Raw genomic sequence first — 17,284 nt, 5'->3', positions numbered from 1 at the left:
CAGCAGGAAACCCTTTGGATGTCAGTACTTCAGCCAGGTGTTGAGCCCTAGCAAAACATAAAAGAGATAAATAAAACATCATAATGTTTCTTCTAGAAGCTAAACTGGAGAAGAACAATTAGCGGCCTAAATATGCAACTTGGAGTTCCTACAACCCCTTTAAAAGCCGAGTGGAGCGCCAATAGGACTCCTGCAGGCATTTCTCTTGTTTAGTTAGAGACCTTGCCGTTTTACATGTCTGTTAATCTTTTAGGAGAGACTGCAACACCCAGAAAGACATCAACACTGGTTCCCACTGTGCTCTAGTAAGCATAAGAAGTGCCTTCCTGGCAAAATGCTCCCTCTTCTCCAGGGCTGCATACCACATCTTCCAATGGATACAGGCCTCCTCCCCAAGAATATCTGCATTTCAAAGTTGAGGTGTGCCTATAGTTTGTGTTGTTTTGGACCCTTTGTACTGTATAAGTGGAAAACATTACTCGCACCATGCACAGGGATGCATAGGGGACTTGTTGCTGAGTATCAAGATGTCATTACCTACTATGCAAGTTTGAGAAGACCAAAGCCTGATTAAATGGAACCTTGCTGAAGAGCTCCTGTAGATGCTGAGCCTTCTCTTCAAAAGTCTTGTGAGGAAGTGAATGAAAATTCACAACTTTGTAATACTGCTTCAGCCCTATGCAAGAAAGCAAAGAATCAGGTAAACAGCACACAACACAGTTAGGGAAAATGCTAGCTCAGATAAGCAACACCAGCTAGAAAAGAACATTTTAAGAACTGGGGAACATTAAGAAAACTGGCACATGGCTCAATCATAATCCGAAAGTCTGCAACTTTTTTGCTGAAGTTACGGAAAAAGAGATATGCCACAAGAGGAGAATAATCTGGTCTCTCCATCACTGGTACTTGGGGTAGGCATATCTTGGACATATGCACTTTTATGAACCAAACTATAAAAAAGACGGAAATATACCAGTGCTAATTCATGAAAATTAGAGAACAATTTTATGGTCATAATTGAATGTTGCATTTAGATTTTATTTGCCCAAAATATCAAAAGGTATAAATATATTTCTTATACATACCAATGAGACTTGGATCAGTGGGGTTCAGCCTCACAAAGGTAGGCTCTCTCATGTACCTGGACAAAGCATTTGCCAGTGAATCCGGGTAGGTAGCTGAAACAGCGAGCATCTGTTTGTTGGCTGGCAAAGAAGAATAAATCCAGCTGAGGGAGAAAGACATTGAAAGGGAATGCTTCAGATAAGGTGTTTCAGAGCAGAGAGATTTTTAAGGTATGAGAGAAACTCAGTTTATTACTTGACTTGCTCCTGGAAGCTGCCTTCTTCCAAAAGCTTGTCTGCTTCGTCAAGGATAAAAAGGCGGATGCTAGCAGTGTTCAGATAGTCCAGCTCTATAAGTTGCTTTATTCGACCTACATCAAAGAAGAGTCGCTTGAGTTTCACAAATATTTACGGAAAGAATCTAATGATGAGACAAGAAATTATACCAACCGCAAATCTAAAACTTGCTATCTAACCCACTTCCTTAACAAACCTTTCTTCAAAAAAGCATATTTAGAATAATCTATAAACTAAAAATACTTCTCTGGTCTAATTTTCTTTAGCGTTGAGGTCTGAAACTGTCCCCTATGACTATGGGACAAGAATCAATACTTCGAGTGTGCCAATTACTGTACTATAGAAAGTATCTCATTGGTTTCTACCAAAGTACGCTGAAGTGGGTTCTTACCTGGGGACCCAACAGCTATGTGGCACTTTTTTAGTCTGATTTTATCTTGGTTTAAAGGGGTGCCTCCAATGAAGACGTGACATTCCAGGCCCTCCATTTTTATTCCAATAGTTGAAATAACAGCATGGATCTGCACAGCAATCTCTCTTGTGGGTGCTAAGATGAGTATCTGAAATAATGAAGAATTTGGCTTTAAGACCAAACCAATGGCTTAGAGGGTTAAAACAGTCTTTCATCTTGAAACTACTGATTTAGTGACTGATGTTGTCTTATAGCCAGCCTAAAGCCTTTGCAAGCGTAAGTCTAGATAGCACTTGTTCAGTAAAAAGGAGACTGAATTTGCTTTACCCCTCCCCTACCCCCTTGGGGATCTCTCTCCTAGGGCAGACTGGCATCTTATGGGCAGGATGCAACATCACAGCCCACAATATGTTTATGTGAGAAACAAGCAGAAGTTTCCTGAACTAAGGGTCTCAACCCGGCATGGTACTTTTTACTGTCATTCATAACATTGGATTTGTAAATTTTAAAAACTGCCAAAAGCATGACATCTTCTTTATACTGTCCTCCTCCACCCCAACTTGTTTCATTTTAGTTCATCAAGCAGCCCGCTCCTAGTGCAGACAACAAATTAAACTAACAGCTCCAGAGCAGTACACTCACAGGGAGCTTCTGAGACTCTCACACTGAGGCTCAAGCACGATACACAACACACGAGCTTTATTCATTCTTTCCGTCACTTGCAAGGCTTCTAGCAGCCCTTGGACAGCTGCTTTCCCTTCGCCCTCTTTTACCTTCAATTATTCAATTAAACACAACAAAATGCACCGAGGGATGATCATGGACTCAATACAGACAGTGGATTTATAACATTACAACTTGCCTGACATCCGATTCACCAGGTACCTGCCAGACCTCCCTTTTACATTGCTCTTCTCCCCCCTCCCCACCCCCATCACTTTTCTGCCCTTTGTCTTCCTAATTTCCAGCCATTTCCTTTTCCACAGACTGCCTCTTTTCCACCTTCAATTACTACCTCTGTAGAGTCTCCCTCGATCACCCTCAGCTTTCTTTCCCCCGGCTTTTCTCACCCCTCCCTTCTCTATTTTACCTTCCGTTCCCTAATTTCTACCTATTTCCATCGTCACTCGCATCCTGCCACACTTTTAGCTTCTCTCATTCCTTGCCGTCTCAGAACAGCAGAGACTCCCATTGCCTGACGAAGCACGAGAGCGCCCGAAAGCTTGCTAAAAACTTTTTTCCAAATTATCGATTGGTCTCATAAAAGATATCGCGTCGACTCAAAGAACCTCGCCTGCCAGATGAAGGATGTCAGGCGCTGCTGCAGCTCTCACATGTGACTAAGGTGAGGACAACATGTTTGTTACGGTGTGAAATAAGAAATTTTGGCAGGCATGTCACAAACGAGCCCCTCGCCCTCCCCAAGTGCTACGCTGATCCCCTGCCTGATCTGCTGCTCTGCTGTCTGCTCCCTGCCCCCTCCCTGACCTGACAGGTGCCACGTGCAGAGGCTGCCCGTGCCACCTGGGGCACGCATGTCGCAGACCGGCCACCCCGGTGCCAAGCACAGGGAAAGCGCTCATCCCGGGACCGACGCAACCAGGCCACTGCCACGTAGGCCCAGCCGGCGGGCAGACGTGCAGGGTGCCCCGACCGCGCGCGGGGCTCACCTGGGTGGCTGGGTTCTCCAGCACGAGGGAGTCGAGGGCGACTGTGGAGAACACGCAGGTTTTGCCCGTGCCAGATTTTGCCTGGACAATGAGATCTGGTGGGGGAAGGGACCACAGATTAGGCATCTGCTTGACCCTCCAACTCCCCTGCCCCCCTCCCCTCCATGCCCCCATCACTGACCCTCCCCTCCCTTCCCCCCCGCTCTCACCCAGGCCGCAGCGGCCCAGCGGGATGGCCTTGAGCTGCACCGGCGACGGCCTGCGGAAGCCGGCGGCCTCCAGCCCCGCCAGCACCGGGGCCGACAGCAGCAGGGAGCCGAAGTCGGCCGGGCCGCCGGGCACCAGCACATCGCGGGTGCGAAAACGAGGGACCGCCACCGCGGGCGCCGCCATCTTGGAATGCGCGTGGATGCGCTCTCGCGAGAACAAGCAAAACCTCGCGGGACTTCCGGAAAAGAACTTTATTGGCGCGGCTACGGACAGGGGAAGGGAACAAGGGGGGCCGGGGGGGGGGGTAGGGAGGAACCACTGCGGCCTCTGGAGACGGAGGCGGTTGGAAGAAACCATGACGGGGTTGAAGGGGGGGTGGAAGGAAGAGGCAGGACCGAACCACTGCTGCCTTTTGTAGGGGGGAGGGATGAGGGAAACCAGCAGGGACACTGAGGGGGGGTGCCCAGCTGTGCCCCTTATCACGCGTGTGCTCTCTATCACACGTGTGCTTACCATCACGCACATGCTCATTTATCACACACGTGCCTCATGAGCTGCTAACGCTCTCAGGCGAAGCAAGTTGCCAGTGCGCGCAGTAATGCCCGCTCCCTTCAGACGTGCCCACACACGTGTCCCACATCAAACACACGCTGGCGGTCCCAAGAGCCGCCAATAAGCGTGTTGCCAATGCGTGCCCGCTATCACACGTGTGTCCTGTGCCCTGTAAGCGGGAGTCCGGCCGCACACAGCGGGACCCCAGGCTCCAAGCATGGGAGGTGCCGTGCCCGCTGGCCTGCCCCACGGCCCAGGGGCAGGTTGGTGGGAGGCCGCCTCGCCTGGCTGCACGGCTCCCGCAGGCCTCGGCCTCCCGCCGCGCTGCCCTGAGGAGCGGAGCGGGGTGCCGGGTGGCCGTGGGCTCTCCTACGAGCCCCTCACGCTTAACAACAGGCCCGAAGACGGTACTTCATATCCAGAAACGTGCCTGTTTCCCTCCCCGCGGCAGGCCCGCCGCACAAGTCCTCGCCACACGCTATACCGCCTTCCTCAGCACCCGCAGGCCCCGTCGGCATTGATGGCTAGGCCACCTCCCTATCCTGCCATGCAAGACAGCCCGGTTGTCCTCGGTCCTCTATTGATACGAAACCGGACGCCTTTATGCCCTCTATTTTTCTCTTGAAGAGACATCAAGCCGTCGGGTTGCGTATCAGTCGAGGACAGAGTAGCAGGAAACGGGAACGTCCTCTATCCTGCCCTCCGCGCTCCATCGACACCGGTTATTGTCTTCCTTGCTTCGAATTGCGACCCTCTCGGGTTTGCCTTGCCTAGAGCTCCAAGCAGGCGATAGCTACGAACCGGAGGCATCCGGCCATGCCGTTTCTTGTCAGCAGAGGGTACTCGGACCACACAAACCGGGCTTGCTCGCCCGCCACCCTGCCATTGCAGCCTCTGTCACAGAAGTCACCACAGGACTTCCTAGACAGGATGCGTTTCAGCTGCCAAAACTGGCAGGGTGAGCATACGCTTCTGCTTTCACACAGGAATCGAGAGGTGAACGACGGGCTGTGCAGAAGCCCCAGACGCTGCAACTCCCTATTTAGCAGCAGCACAGGGACAAGCCTTGGGGTCAGCCGCTCGCTCGTCCCCGCCATGCCCCGTCGCTGAGATGCCTGCACCTCCCTGGCGGCAGGTCGTTTCAGCCTGTGGCCAGTTCAGCCCCACCACAAAAAGTGTGCCGGCTGTGCAATGCTCACGCGTTGTGGTTTCTGAGGTAGACACCTGCTACCCTGTACATTTGTCAAGCAAAGAAACAGATTTCACAACGTCTCTCGAGGGCTGAGCGTGACTCAGACCTGTGCATTGGTGCTTTGGGCATGAACTCGGGCCCCGAGGCAGACCTTACTATCACACATGCCGCGAGATTGGGGAAGAAAGGTGAACTGCCACCCTTTCCATCTAGTCGCCTGGAAACTTTCCTATGACGGTGGCTTCTGTGCAGGCTAAACCTTGGGTTTGGTCAGACTTTTATTACATTTAAGCTGGTGGAATAACACCGTAGATGATGAACTTCTAACAATCCTATTGAGGATAATTTCCGCTAGCTCAGCGTTTGAACCTGGAATAACCAAGCCTCAGAAATTTGACGCATCAGTATATTGCTGTATTTAGATGACGAAGGCTGGTCCCACTCCTGTGCTGGGTGGAACAATAGTCTTAGCACTAGTAATAGAGTTCCTGTCTCAAAGAGATGCAATCTGAGCAGACAAGCTAGACAGGAAGGCTTATTAGTCTCGTTTTACATCTGGAGAATCGAGGCATGGAGAGATTAAGTGAGTTGCCCAAGGCCACAAAGAAAGTGGGTGCCAAAGCTGCAAGTTGAACCCTTCTTATAAACTGGACCTATGAATGCATCTCCCAGGTGCTGTCCCACCCCCTTAGCCCCCAAGCCAGCGGTCCACTCAATAACCATTGAGAGCTTTCTTTTTTAGAAACACCAGGAAATAGAAAGCCATCGCTAACAAACCTTTATTTATTAATCCATTTATTTTTGTTCGCTCTTAGCCTCTAGCTCAGCAATGCAATTCACAAGCATTTTTTATACAGAGCAGGTTATAGAGTTCAGACAGAATTCCATTACGTTTTGTTCCATATGATGAAAAGACCCCTTGGGTAAACCGCTGCAAACAATCATACAGTTTATCTCATATTTACTGGTCAGAAATTGCAGCCGCATCGTGCTGAGTGTAAAGGAATACTCCTCCATAACTGAAATTCCACGAATTGAGGAACCCCTCGATGTGGCTGTGCAATCCACGAATTGAGGAACCCCTCGATGTGGCTGGGCCCGTGAAATGATTAATCGCACATTTTAGCAACACAACACAATCCTTTGGGGACGAGAGCTGGGTTTCTTTTGCTTTTCATGAAATCGGGGTCTATTCATTATTATCCAAGGCAGCATAATAAATAGCCTGCTCTGTTTGGCGTGCGCTTTATTGACGACTGCTATGTAATTGGACAATAACTGTGACTATGTGATTTATTCGATGAGGAAGTGCGCCACAGCTTTAAAGGCAAGTAGGTAGAATTTAACTGATTGATTGACTGATTGATTGTCTATGGAACTGTGAAACATCCACTATTATCAGCGACCACAGAAATTTCCTTCACACTCAGTTAGCAGATACGTCAGGCTGGACATCCAACGGGCTTCTTTTTTTAAACTTCATTTAAAGTGATTTGCTTATCATTTGCAATATATAAACTCACCAAAATCCTCCTCCCTCTGACATCAGTAGAAGATTTCCTGTTTTCCAGTGGAGTTAGGATTTCACCCAGAGAGTAAACAGAGAGAGAGAGAAGAAAGGCGAGGAATATACCAGCACTATCCCTTGGATATATGTATCTGTGCAGAGTTGATTCATTTGTGTTTCTGGGGCCATTTCTCCCTTTTAGCACTTTGAAAGTACTGTTTAATTTCCACGTCTACACTTAGTCTCACATCACAGATGCCTTCTGCCCAGAGATTTCTTTGAAAGCCTAGGGAGTCTGATAACATTCATTTCATCTTCCTTACCCTCCGCCTCCCATATGATGCTCCATTGCTCTCTGTCCCTTCATTAGCACATTCTCTTCCTCTCCAGTCTGCCCCAAGTGACTTGGTATCTGATTTTGTCTACCAGGGCTTTTCAGAAAAGCCTCTTGCTTTCACATGTGGCTTTGTGATAACTTTTAGACCTTCCTGCCTGCTCTGCATTTCAGAGCTTTCCTCACAAAGAAAACTCTTGGCACCTTTATCCGTGTAATGCTTTACTTCCTTCAACAAAATCTTTAGTCCCGTATTATCAACTGGTTCTGCATACATACACCCAGCTAATAACTGGACCTTTTAGCTCTTCTATCTATTTACCTATATCCTCAAGGTGATGGCTACATCCCACAGACTCTTACTATAAACTAGGTAAGTGAGCTCTCTATAAACCTTGTAGTTTAGGGAAAAGGTATCTAAGGCAGACATAGCTGAGTGCTATCCAGGGCATCTTTTCTTGATTGCAAAACAAGGTCTACTAGAGATTAGGATAGGAGCAGATGAGTCCACAACTGCCCGCTACAAGGTGTCTTGCCCCCTTCTGTTAAAGAACAAGAGCTGGCCACTACTGGGAACACCTGGAGCAGATGGTGCGTGGGTCTGATCTCCTCTGGCAGTTCCCGTGCTCCTGTTTGTGCGGCAGGTCCCAGTTCAGGACTTTAAGCAGAAAGCATGAAATAGTTTAAACCATCTAGCAGGCCAATGAAAAGGGAAAGCCCATTTGGAAGCCCTGAAGGATCCCACCCATCCCGTGCCCACTACACCAGTGGTGTTGGGGGAATCTTGTCCCCTGGTAAAGCAGACCAGTATATATGCTATTCCATAAACGTGCCTCTGCATCCAGCGGAACAGGTTAATAATCACATACAAAGAGAAGCTAGCCGCAGTAGCAGGAGGAAACAGCCCCATCAGATTGACACACAATATCACAGTTTTAGGAGCTGTGATATTCCACTCGAGGTGCTATTGCAGGCAGCCTGGCACACTGCATGCTTCCTCGCCGGGGCCTTTAGAGTAACAGTTCTTTTTGAAAGCGTGATCCAGAGAAGGACTCTGGCTGTTTCTCAGGCTGAGCCAGGGCACAAATCCCTTCCAGCTAATTTTCCCAGAGCTCCAGCAATTCTTTTCTCCCAGCATGAGCAATGAAGCCCCATTTGCTGCAATACCCAGCATTGCTACCTCCCCACTGTGCGTCTCATATGTCCATATACAGCTAAAAAGCAATAAATTATTGCATCTGGGAAAAGGGGTCCTCAGTGCACAGCCAGTTAACCGTCTGAACCTCAGCAACTGCTCCTCCATGCAGCTTGGGCTGTTTGTTTTATGAATACCACCGAGTCTGGATTTGCAAACACCTACACAAGTTTTCTGCCATACTCAGGAGGATTTCAGACAAGTAGCCTGGCGTGTAGAAAGCTCTGCTCAAGGCCTGAGAGAGTCTGGGCTGAGTGAAGGGGCAGCGTGGGAGGAGAACACAAAGGGAGCAGTCAGAGGAGAGGAATGAAGAGAGCATAAAGGGCAGGAGGGGGGAGGAAATTAAGGCAGAAGAGTCTGTGGGAGTTGAGCCATGTGGAGCCTCGAAGTGATAGTGAAGAGTGTGAACATGATGGTGTTTGCAAAAGCGTTTCCAACAGCCTGCTTCCTAGCGGATCCTCTTGCAGCACCTATAATGGTATAGGAGGGAAAAGCCAATGGCATCCCCCTGGCCCCACTGCAGTCCTGAAGCAAAGGCCCTGTCCTGTCTCCCAGCTGCTCTGCTCATTTCACAGCAACACAGTCCAGAGGATCAGAACAGGCGTTTCAGCCACCATAGGCCTTGGGGACAAGAGTACTCAGTACGGGGGCCAGAAGAATAAAACAAGGCTCTAGCAAGAGTGGGAGAAACTTTTACTATTGAGTTTGGTACAAGAAAGGTTGCAGTTTTACCACTGGTTTCAATGGCCAGAAGGCTAGTCCACTAGATTTGGGCACCAGATGAGGACTCAGAGGCCAGGGTCCGAATCCCGGTTCAGGCACAGACGCCCTGGAGACTCATGTCATCTCACTGTGCTTTGGGAGCGTGAGTTCCTGATAAAATCCACTAATGGTCATGAAGTACTTACACAGGGGGAGAGAGAACGGTGCCACGATCTGGACTCACCATTTTGCACGTGGTGCTAGCTCAGAAGCACACGCAGCCATGTCATCTATGCCACACGTTTATATGGCCCCACTACCACAGTGTATGACCACCCTGCAATATCTAATGTATTTATCATTACCATCCCTCGTGAGGTAGGCCAGTGCTATTACTCCTGGTCTCCCAGAGAAAAATCAGGTCCTCGTCTAAGGTATTAAAACACCTACCTACCAATTCCTATCAGCGAGAATTAAGCATGTATCTATCTTTGACCATCTGGGCCCAACAACACACAGTCACACACACATTGAACTGGCTCCCCTACGTCCCAGTCCTAAGCTACTGGTTTTTTTTTACCTACTGGTAGCCACAACACAAAAATAATGACTTTATCTGGAAATGTTTCCTGAGATACATCTATACTACACAGCTGTGGCTGCAACTTGTAGACACGCATGCTTTCTGCCTACAGTGTAAAGATTTGTCTGACATCCTCCTGGTTTAAGAACAGGGGATTAAACTTTGCTTACTGCCCATTATTCATTCTTTACTCACATTCATGTTGTTACAGATTCCAGGTGCATCTGCTAAATCCACTGTGTATTACTTACTGCCATTATATCTCACTTTACATACCCTGCATGCTGCATGGCACTCATTGCTCGTTTGTTATCTTGTTACAAGTGTGAACAGAGGGGTTTTGGGGGCATGTAACCCCTAATACTTTCAATGGGATTTAAGAATCGCCGAAGAAGCTTTGGCCATATATATCTTACACTTCAGAGGAGGTCAAATGGATTTTTGGATATAAACATCCTGTAGGCTTCTTTGAAAATCCCAGCTTTCATTATTTTGAAAGTCTAGATCCTTGCTGGAACAATTTGAAGGCTGAACTCTGTTCTGCTAGGAATTTAATACGAATACATTCAGTGTGGCAATACTGAGGCAGCAACCATGACCTCGGCCCAATTGGCTGGATGCTGTGCACTGTAGCAAACAGGGCCTGTCCCAAAGATGTTATAGTCTAGACAAGACAGAAGAGGGGTTAGGAGCACTGACACACGGCAGAGCTAACAGGAGGACTATTTGCCATCCAATACTCCTGTCTGAGAGGTGGAACTGAGCTGGGTTAAAAATAGTTATCCGTTGGCCAGCAGGGGTTTTTATTGGTCGTTATTTATTGCAGGCTAGCTCCTAAAAGGAACAAATGTCCAGCCACGAGATAAGTATCACTGTATGATCTGGGCACTGAGATGAGAAGGCCTTTTAGCAGCATGGATATGGCAAGTGGTTTGATTAAATAAAGTCCCTCGTAACCCTTTTAAAATAAATTGATGCAGTTGAGACAGACAATGAATGATGGCAAAAAGTATCTGCTGTCATGAGGGAAGGGCAGAGAAGCAGTGATAAAGCTCCGCCCATGCATCAACGGGTCTAATTTCTCCCGGTTCTGTTTGTCTCCACTTAGGTAGCTGGCCTGTTGTAACAGGTCCTGGGTGATTTAAATAGGAAGCATCGTGCTCCTTTGTGATGATGTGTTACTACAGCGTCCAGGCACGTCGCCTTCATTCACAAGGCAACAGCTCTTTATTTATTGATTGATCTGATTTCCCAGCTCTCCACCATGCTGCGGGGTGGGGTGGGGTGGGGTACTAGAGCTGTCTGTGTGCTGAGTAACCAAGTGACATCACCTTTGGCAGCTTCATTGCTCCTCTCCCTGTTTATGACCTGCACTTGTTGTGTCATGTCTAATCCAGGTCACGCTCAGAGGGGAAGGACCAAACCCTGCCATTATGAACCTGCCTCTTGTCTTGCCTGTGGTATATCCAGGACAAAGGATGATAATAATAAAGCCTCCCTGTAATAATCCCCCAGCAGAGACACCTCCCAGGAGTTTATCATCCATCTCACAGTCCTTGCTGTTTCTCTTAGGCCCCAGCTACAGAGGTCTCTCATATCCCTTTTCTAAAAGAGAACGCTTAACTCTCCTAATTGCAAAAGGAAGCTTCAAGGCGTGAATACTGAAGTCTCGCAAAACAAGAAACAAAGCTCCGACTTGTTCCAAAAGTCCCACATTTTTTGATCCAAAGTCCTGTCAGGCCTGATTCATGAATGCTTTGAGTTTGCAGCGCTCAATATGTTGAGGCTTCCCAAATCTGAACCCAGATTCTCAGCCAGGTCCACTGCCACTGTCTGTCCTTGTGGGGTTTCATCCATATTCCCATACAGGTCAAGAGCCGGGGTGTACACTGGGGTGCGGATCATAAAAATCAGCTTGCAATCTGCTCTGCTGCCTGCGTGACTGAGAACACGGCACTGCAGATTTTCTTACTGGTATTTTGTTTTAGGAACACCTTCAGACCAGGAAGATTACATTTCCCTACCACTAAGTAGGACATGCCCCTTCCGCCCTGTGTCACCCACAGGTGACCCTAGGTTTAGAGCATGTACAAATGCTCCTTCCAATGAAATATTGCAATGAGCGGGCGCAGTTGCATTTCAAAGAAATCCAGTGGTTTTGCACATGCTGCTAGCTTCACAAATGACCCCCCAAATCACGACTACTGAGTGGTAAGCGCTTGAGAGCCAGCTCGACGCCTCTTACCAGATGGAATATTTCTGTCGCCCTAGTTTATTCTTTTATATTGCACATTTGCCAAGAAATACAGCCACCACCGGCAGTGGAGCAATCTTGTACTGGGACAGGCTTTCTGCAGCAGAAACAAACTCATCTGAAAGGAACTGTGTATCCATCATGCTATGCCATTATTCTCTCTCCTTCCTCCCTGGAGCTATATCCATCACCAGTCTATTTATTATTCTCCTCCAACCAGAGAATTTCCCCTGCAGGCTGATGAACATCTTTCCTTATTTGCTTTCTAATCCTTACATTTCACAACCACATTTTTCCTCTCCCAAACCTCTTACTTCTTCACCCTCCCCTCCCCCCACAATTGAATAAGTTAAGTAATAAAATTAAATGTAACATTTTGTCTTCCCTGGGACATGATATTTGCATTCTCAAATATCTCAAATATTTGTCTTCACACTTGCTCAGCTAAAGAATAACCTGCTGTTTTCAAGCAGCAGCAGTTTGTGAGGATTCCTGGCAACACAAGAAAACATGGTAGAGATAAAATCTTAACTTACTTCGGGACTCTCCATACAAAACAGCACAAAAGATTGTGAAAGGGCTCACTGTTAACTCTCTGTTGTCTGATCTGGGAGGCTGCTCCTGCTTGCAGCATTTTACATCAGAGCTCCATTATAACAAATCTGTGGGCTCTGGGTGCTTCCTGCATGAAACAGCTTGCAAAAGTGGAACCTAGACCTTAAGTCAAAGCATGTGAATAATGGTCCAGGGCCAAACTCCGGCTGCCTAGAGTTACACTGACACATGCAGTGCTGTTGACTTCCAAGACGTGCAAAGAAATTGCTGCCTGAGTTAACATGTGACAGAATCCTAAAAGTCCATCACTTGGGGTACACGCATTTGCACACACACAGAGCCCTACACAAACAAATTAGCTTTGCTGCCCCCAGGAGAAAAGATGGTCCAGACACCTGTGCTGGGGTAACCATTGCAAAGAAGAAAAATGTGGACTTTGGTTTATATCGGGAGAGTTGGCTGAGCACTGTGCAGTCAGCTACACATACTGATGCTTATATTGCATCTATCACGTACGTGCGCACATTAAAAGAAGTCAGGCACTTCCTGTGTTCTAATTGGGAGTCTGCACACAGCGTATCGTTTCACACAGCTCCGTTTTCCCATTAACAGCAGCACCCGTCGTCTATCCGAAATGTATGAGCTGTCGACAGGACAATCATGTTGTGAAATGGCTGGAAATGCAGGAAGGGCATCAGACTCATCAGCATACGGAGCAGGGAAGCAGGGAGAATGCCCAACAAGGGGAAACAGCATGTTCTCACATGCCCTCTGAAGGACCAGGGTATAAATAGTAAACTTCCACCTCCAGGGCTCTTCTTACTTCACTGCCCATGGATTCCACACTGCTGAGGTTTACATGCTAGGCTAGGCCACCCATGAATGATTTGCTCAGCTCAACCAAGACAGCACTTGGCTTCACTTGTTAGTCCATCCACAATAACTCCAAGAGATGCGTGTTCATCTGTTGGTACTACACAATAGCCTTCAGAAATTCAAAACTTAATCTGCCTCATTTGGGAGCCAGGATTGGTCCTGGGCAAGATTACAGGCAGCAGTAGATGTTACTGGTTACTCTTTCTCCTATTAAAAATAAACGTGAGCTTTGGAAGGAATAAGCAAACCTTCGAGGTTTAACGGAAACACTTTTCCTCAGACCAAGTCCATTCTGGTGGTCTGATGTCTGGTTTATTCCCCTGAAGCAGCTGATGTTGGGCATTGTTGGAGATGCGTAGGCAGAAATGATCATCCTAGATCAGTCAGGGTCCCTTTGTCTAAGAGCAACCTCAGCAGAAGGGGTAAGGCTTCTGTGGTACCAAAATGGTTGGTAAGGTACCAGCCCATTAGGGATCAGCTTAATCTCTAGCTGTCAGAGACTAGGGTAAGTCCTGAGGCAGAAGGCATAGGATTGTGTTGCACTCATTGTGACCCCTCTCTATATTCTTGCTCTCGAGAACTGTGGTATGTTCCTGACCTCAATGCCATCCTACGGCAAGGAGCTCCATAGTCTGCCTGTGCCCTGAGTGAGAGCAATTCCTTACTCCAAACAGGATAGTAGCCTAGACACCCACGGGTCTGATCCAGGCTGCCAATGCCCATGAGCTCCAATATAATTTATCTTGCATTTAGTCACTAAGCACCAGAAAGGCTGCCAACACTGTACGAGATAACACAGCACAGACAGTTCCTGCCCTACGGAGCATGAGCAGGGGAAGGAGTGCATGGAGGGTCCCACAGACAGGCTTTCCTCTGCTGCTGTGACGTGTGAACAGGCTTTCCCATGCTGCTGTTTAAACACATGGGTTTAATTCAGTGCAAGATAAAGCATTCTTCCTGAACTGACATGCGTTTATTAGCTTTGGATGGGGAAGTAATCTCATAAAGCCAGAGACAGTCATGCTATGGCACAATTTGGCCTTCACTTTCCTAATACAATCCTTTTAAAGTAAATGATGTTCTGCACTAGGTGACTTTCAGAGACCTCCCATCTGGAAGGACATGCCAGTCTGAGGTTCTAGTGCAGCCTGAACTGATGTGAGTTTTCTTTGCTAATAAGTTTTGCTGTAGGCTCCTTCTGCCTGGGTTCTTCCCCCCACCCCTCACCCTCCACCCCCATGCCAGCCTTATAAACACAAAATACACCTTTGACAAGACTCTGCTTTGTATACAGAAAATTTGGGCTCTGAGGTCAAATTCCAGCTGGTGCAGAAACACCTGTGTAAGACTGCAAGCAGCCAGGGAGTATCTGTCTTGACTTTTTCTGCCTTTGTCCTGCATTAAGAAGCAGAGTCCCAGGGAAATGATCAGGTGGCAGGATGCATTGGTTTGGAGGGTTGTGTTTTTCCACAACACAATTAACTGGAGGAACTCATTGCCTTGGGGTGCTGTGGGAGCTTATAACATCAATGGGTTCAGAGGGGGCTACACAAAATTATAGAGGACAAGTCCACCAAGGGCTGTTCAGCACAATGGTCAGGGCTGTATTCTCAGACTTAGGGCGTCTCCAAACCGAAGAGTGCTAGGGCGCTTGTACATGCTCTTGTGCCGGGGAGAATGCGGCAGGGGTGGATTACTCTACTCATGCCCAATTCCTTAGGCTCTTCCTCTAAGATGTCTGCTATTTGCCACCATTGGAGACGGGATACTGGGCCTGGTGGACTGTTGGTCTGACCCACGGTGGCTGTTCTTATACCCTATGTTAGAGGGACAGCTCACCAAAACCCACAGGGAAGCCTCTCTACACAGACTATTGATGACAGGAGCCAGGTGGAGCTTCGATCCAGCTCTAGGGTGCCTCAGACACCTCCTCCTTACCCTGCTTTAGTTCCTGCGCAGTGACAGGACCCAAACTCAAATCTCCCAAGCTCCAGCCCAGTTTCTTAGCCACCAGATTGACAGACCTCCAGCCGCTTTGCATTTCATTCAGGACTACTAAATGTACTTTGAGGACCCTTTGGTGCAATGAGATGCTCCCCAGAAGCTCGTGCTAGCTTTCACAGCCGGCTGAAATAGGGGCTTTGTAGATATATTCTTTTAAAATGTAAAAGTAAAGGTGAAACCACCTACTGCTCCCTTGCCATTTACCATTCCTTCCCTCAGGCAGCAACAGATCTGGCGTGTCTACCCCTGCCTAATATCTGGGAGGAGATGGAATTATTCAGAAGAAAGCCAGGGTCCTTTGATATATATTTTTCAAGTGAGATAATCTCCTCCTCCCAGCCCAGCTGTGGTAGTGTGAAGACACTGAACCCTCTCAGTCCTCTTCAGCACATATGAATCACTCCCAGGGATTTGGCATTTACACGTGTTTACATTGCCATGGTGACTGTTTTTGTTCCCTATAAACCAGAGCACTTCAAAATGAAAGGGGCCATTGACACTTGCACACATGCCGTCTTCATATTCAGGATCAAGCTCAGTGACTCCGAGCATCCTGCGCGCTGGTTTTCTTTAGGAGAAAGGCACGTGGCAACTTACCACTAAGTAACAAGTCTTTAGAGCAGCAGTTACTTATGGGGTGCTTTAATAAGTGACAGTCCTGGACTTTCCCCAGCAGCGCTAGCGTATGGGACTGCTATAAATAATATGTGTGTCTTACAGGCATTAGGGGTATAGGCTGTAGCCGTGTTGGTCTAAGGACATAGGCAGACAAGGTTCTTTGAGTAAATCTGGTATCTTTTATTAGACCAGGTGAAATAGTAGGAAAAATTCTTCTTTGCAAGCTTTCGGGTACAAACACCCTTCTTCAGGTCATTAGAAACGTATTCCAGTGCCCATCTGAAAACTGCAATGGGCACTGGATTGGGTCCATCGGCTTTTCCTACAAATTTTAGCTGCACTATAAACTAGACACAGAGGGCATGTCTACACGTGAACATTTACTGCACAGTAACTGAAATTACTGCACAGTATGGGCACATGTCTACATGCACATGCCCATACTGCACAGTAAATATGGTAACTAATGCCGACTTGAGTATAAATAGGATACCTGTATCATGCGGGTATCAAATTTATGCCCAAGTAGTTACTGCACAGTAACACACATATAGATGCCTTACTGCACAGTAACACTGTGTGTATGGACTGACCTGGGACTAACTTGAGTCCCAAGTTAGCCCCCACACAGCGTTAATGCACTTTAATGCCTGCACGTGTAAACACTGGCCTATTCCTGCTTACTGTGCAGTAAATTTAAGCCGGCATAAGTGCACGTGTAGACATGCCCAGGGGGTATTGCAAACCCCACAGAAAGAAAGCCCCTACTAGGCGCAATGGACCTGTGGCTGAAACAAACCTCCCAAGCACACCATGGTGATTTGGGACAGAACGTGAAAAATATAACCCTGCCAGAGAAACTGTGGGTAGGGAAATGTGGGCAGAAGATCAGAATTAACATGCGCATTCCCTTCTGAAAGTGCCGTTAGTTGTTTAAAGGCCACATGTAGTCATCAACGCAGTGATTGCTGCGTCATCTATGTGTCCTCCTACATCCCAGTCCCACTCTTTTGTCAGCCCTTCATTAAATCAGGCATGAAATTAAATTGTGAGCTATTCCAGGCAGGGATCTTGCACCACTGGTATTTATTGTGTAGTGGCTTTTCGATAGTGGCTGAAGGTACAACGGGGTTGCACCTTAGAGACTAACGGGTTCAGAAAGGCATGAGCTTTCATAGGCAGCAATCTACTTTGTGAGATGTTCTGTAAAAATAGCTTCTTACATTCATACACCCACACACACATCGTAACAACTGGAC

General features: G+C 47.7%; 1 protein-coding gene across 1 annotated transcript in view; it reads right to left on the bottom strand.

Moving 5' to 3' along the window:
- Nucleotides 1-3,851, bottom strand: part of DDX20 (DEAD-box helicase 20) — a 7,462-nt gene extending 3,611 nt beyond the window's left edge. Inside the window, exons 1-7 of the mRNA XM_025192019.1 lie at nucleotides 3,653-3,851; nucleotides 3,444-3,538; nucleotides 1,753-1,921; nucleotides 1,321-1,435; nucleotides 1,086-1,228; nucleotides 538-676; nucleotides 1-47 (exon numbers count right to left, since the gene is read on the bottom strand). The exon at nucleotides 1-47 is cut by the window's left edge and continues 6 nt beyond it. Of these exons, the coding sequence (XP_025047804.1) occupies nucleotides 1-47; nucleotides 538-676; nucleotides 1,086-1,228; nucleotides 1,321-1,435; nucleotides 1,753-1,921; nucleotides 3,444-3,538; nucleotides 3,653-3,836 (892 nt within the window). The 5' untranslated portion in view covers nucleotides 3,837-3,851. The remainder of the gene's footprint in view (nucleotides 48-537; nucleotides 677-1,085; nucleotides 1,229-1,320; nucleotides 1,436-1,752; nucleotides 1,922-3,443; nucleotides 3,539-3,652) is intronic.
- Between the last annotated feature and the right edge of the window lie 13,433 nt (nucleotides 3,852-17,284).

This window comes from Alligator sinensis, unplaced genomic scaffold (genome assembly GCF_000455745.1).
Source record: "Alligator sinensis unplaced genomic scaffold, ASM45574v1 scaffold589_1, whole genome shotgun sequence".
Lineage (NCBI taxonomy): Eukaryota > Metazoa > Chordata > Crocodylia > Alligatoridae > Alligator > Alligator sinensis.
The sequence above is the reverse complement of the archived record's forward strand: the minus strand, read 5'-3'. Positions and strand labels throughout refer to the sequence as shown.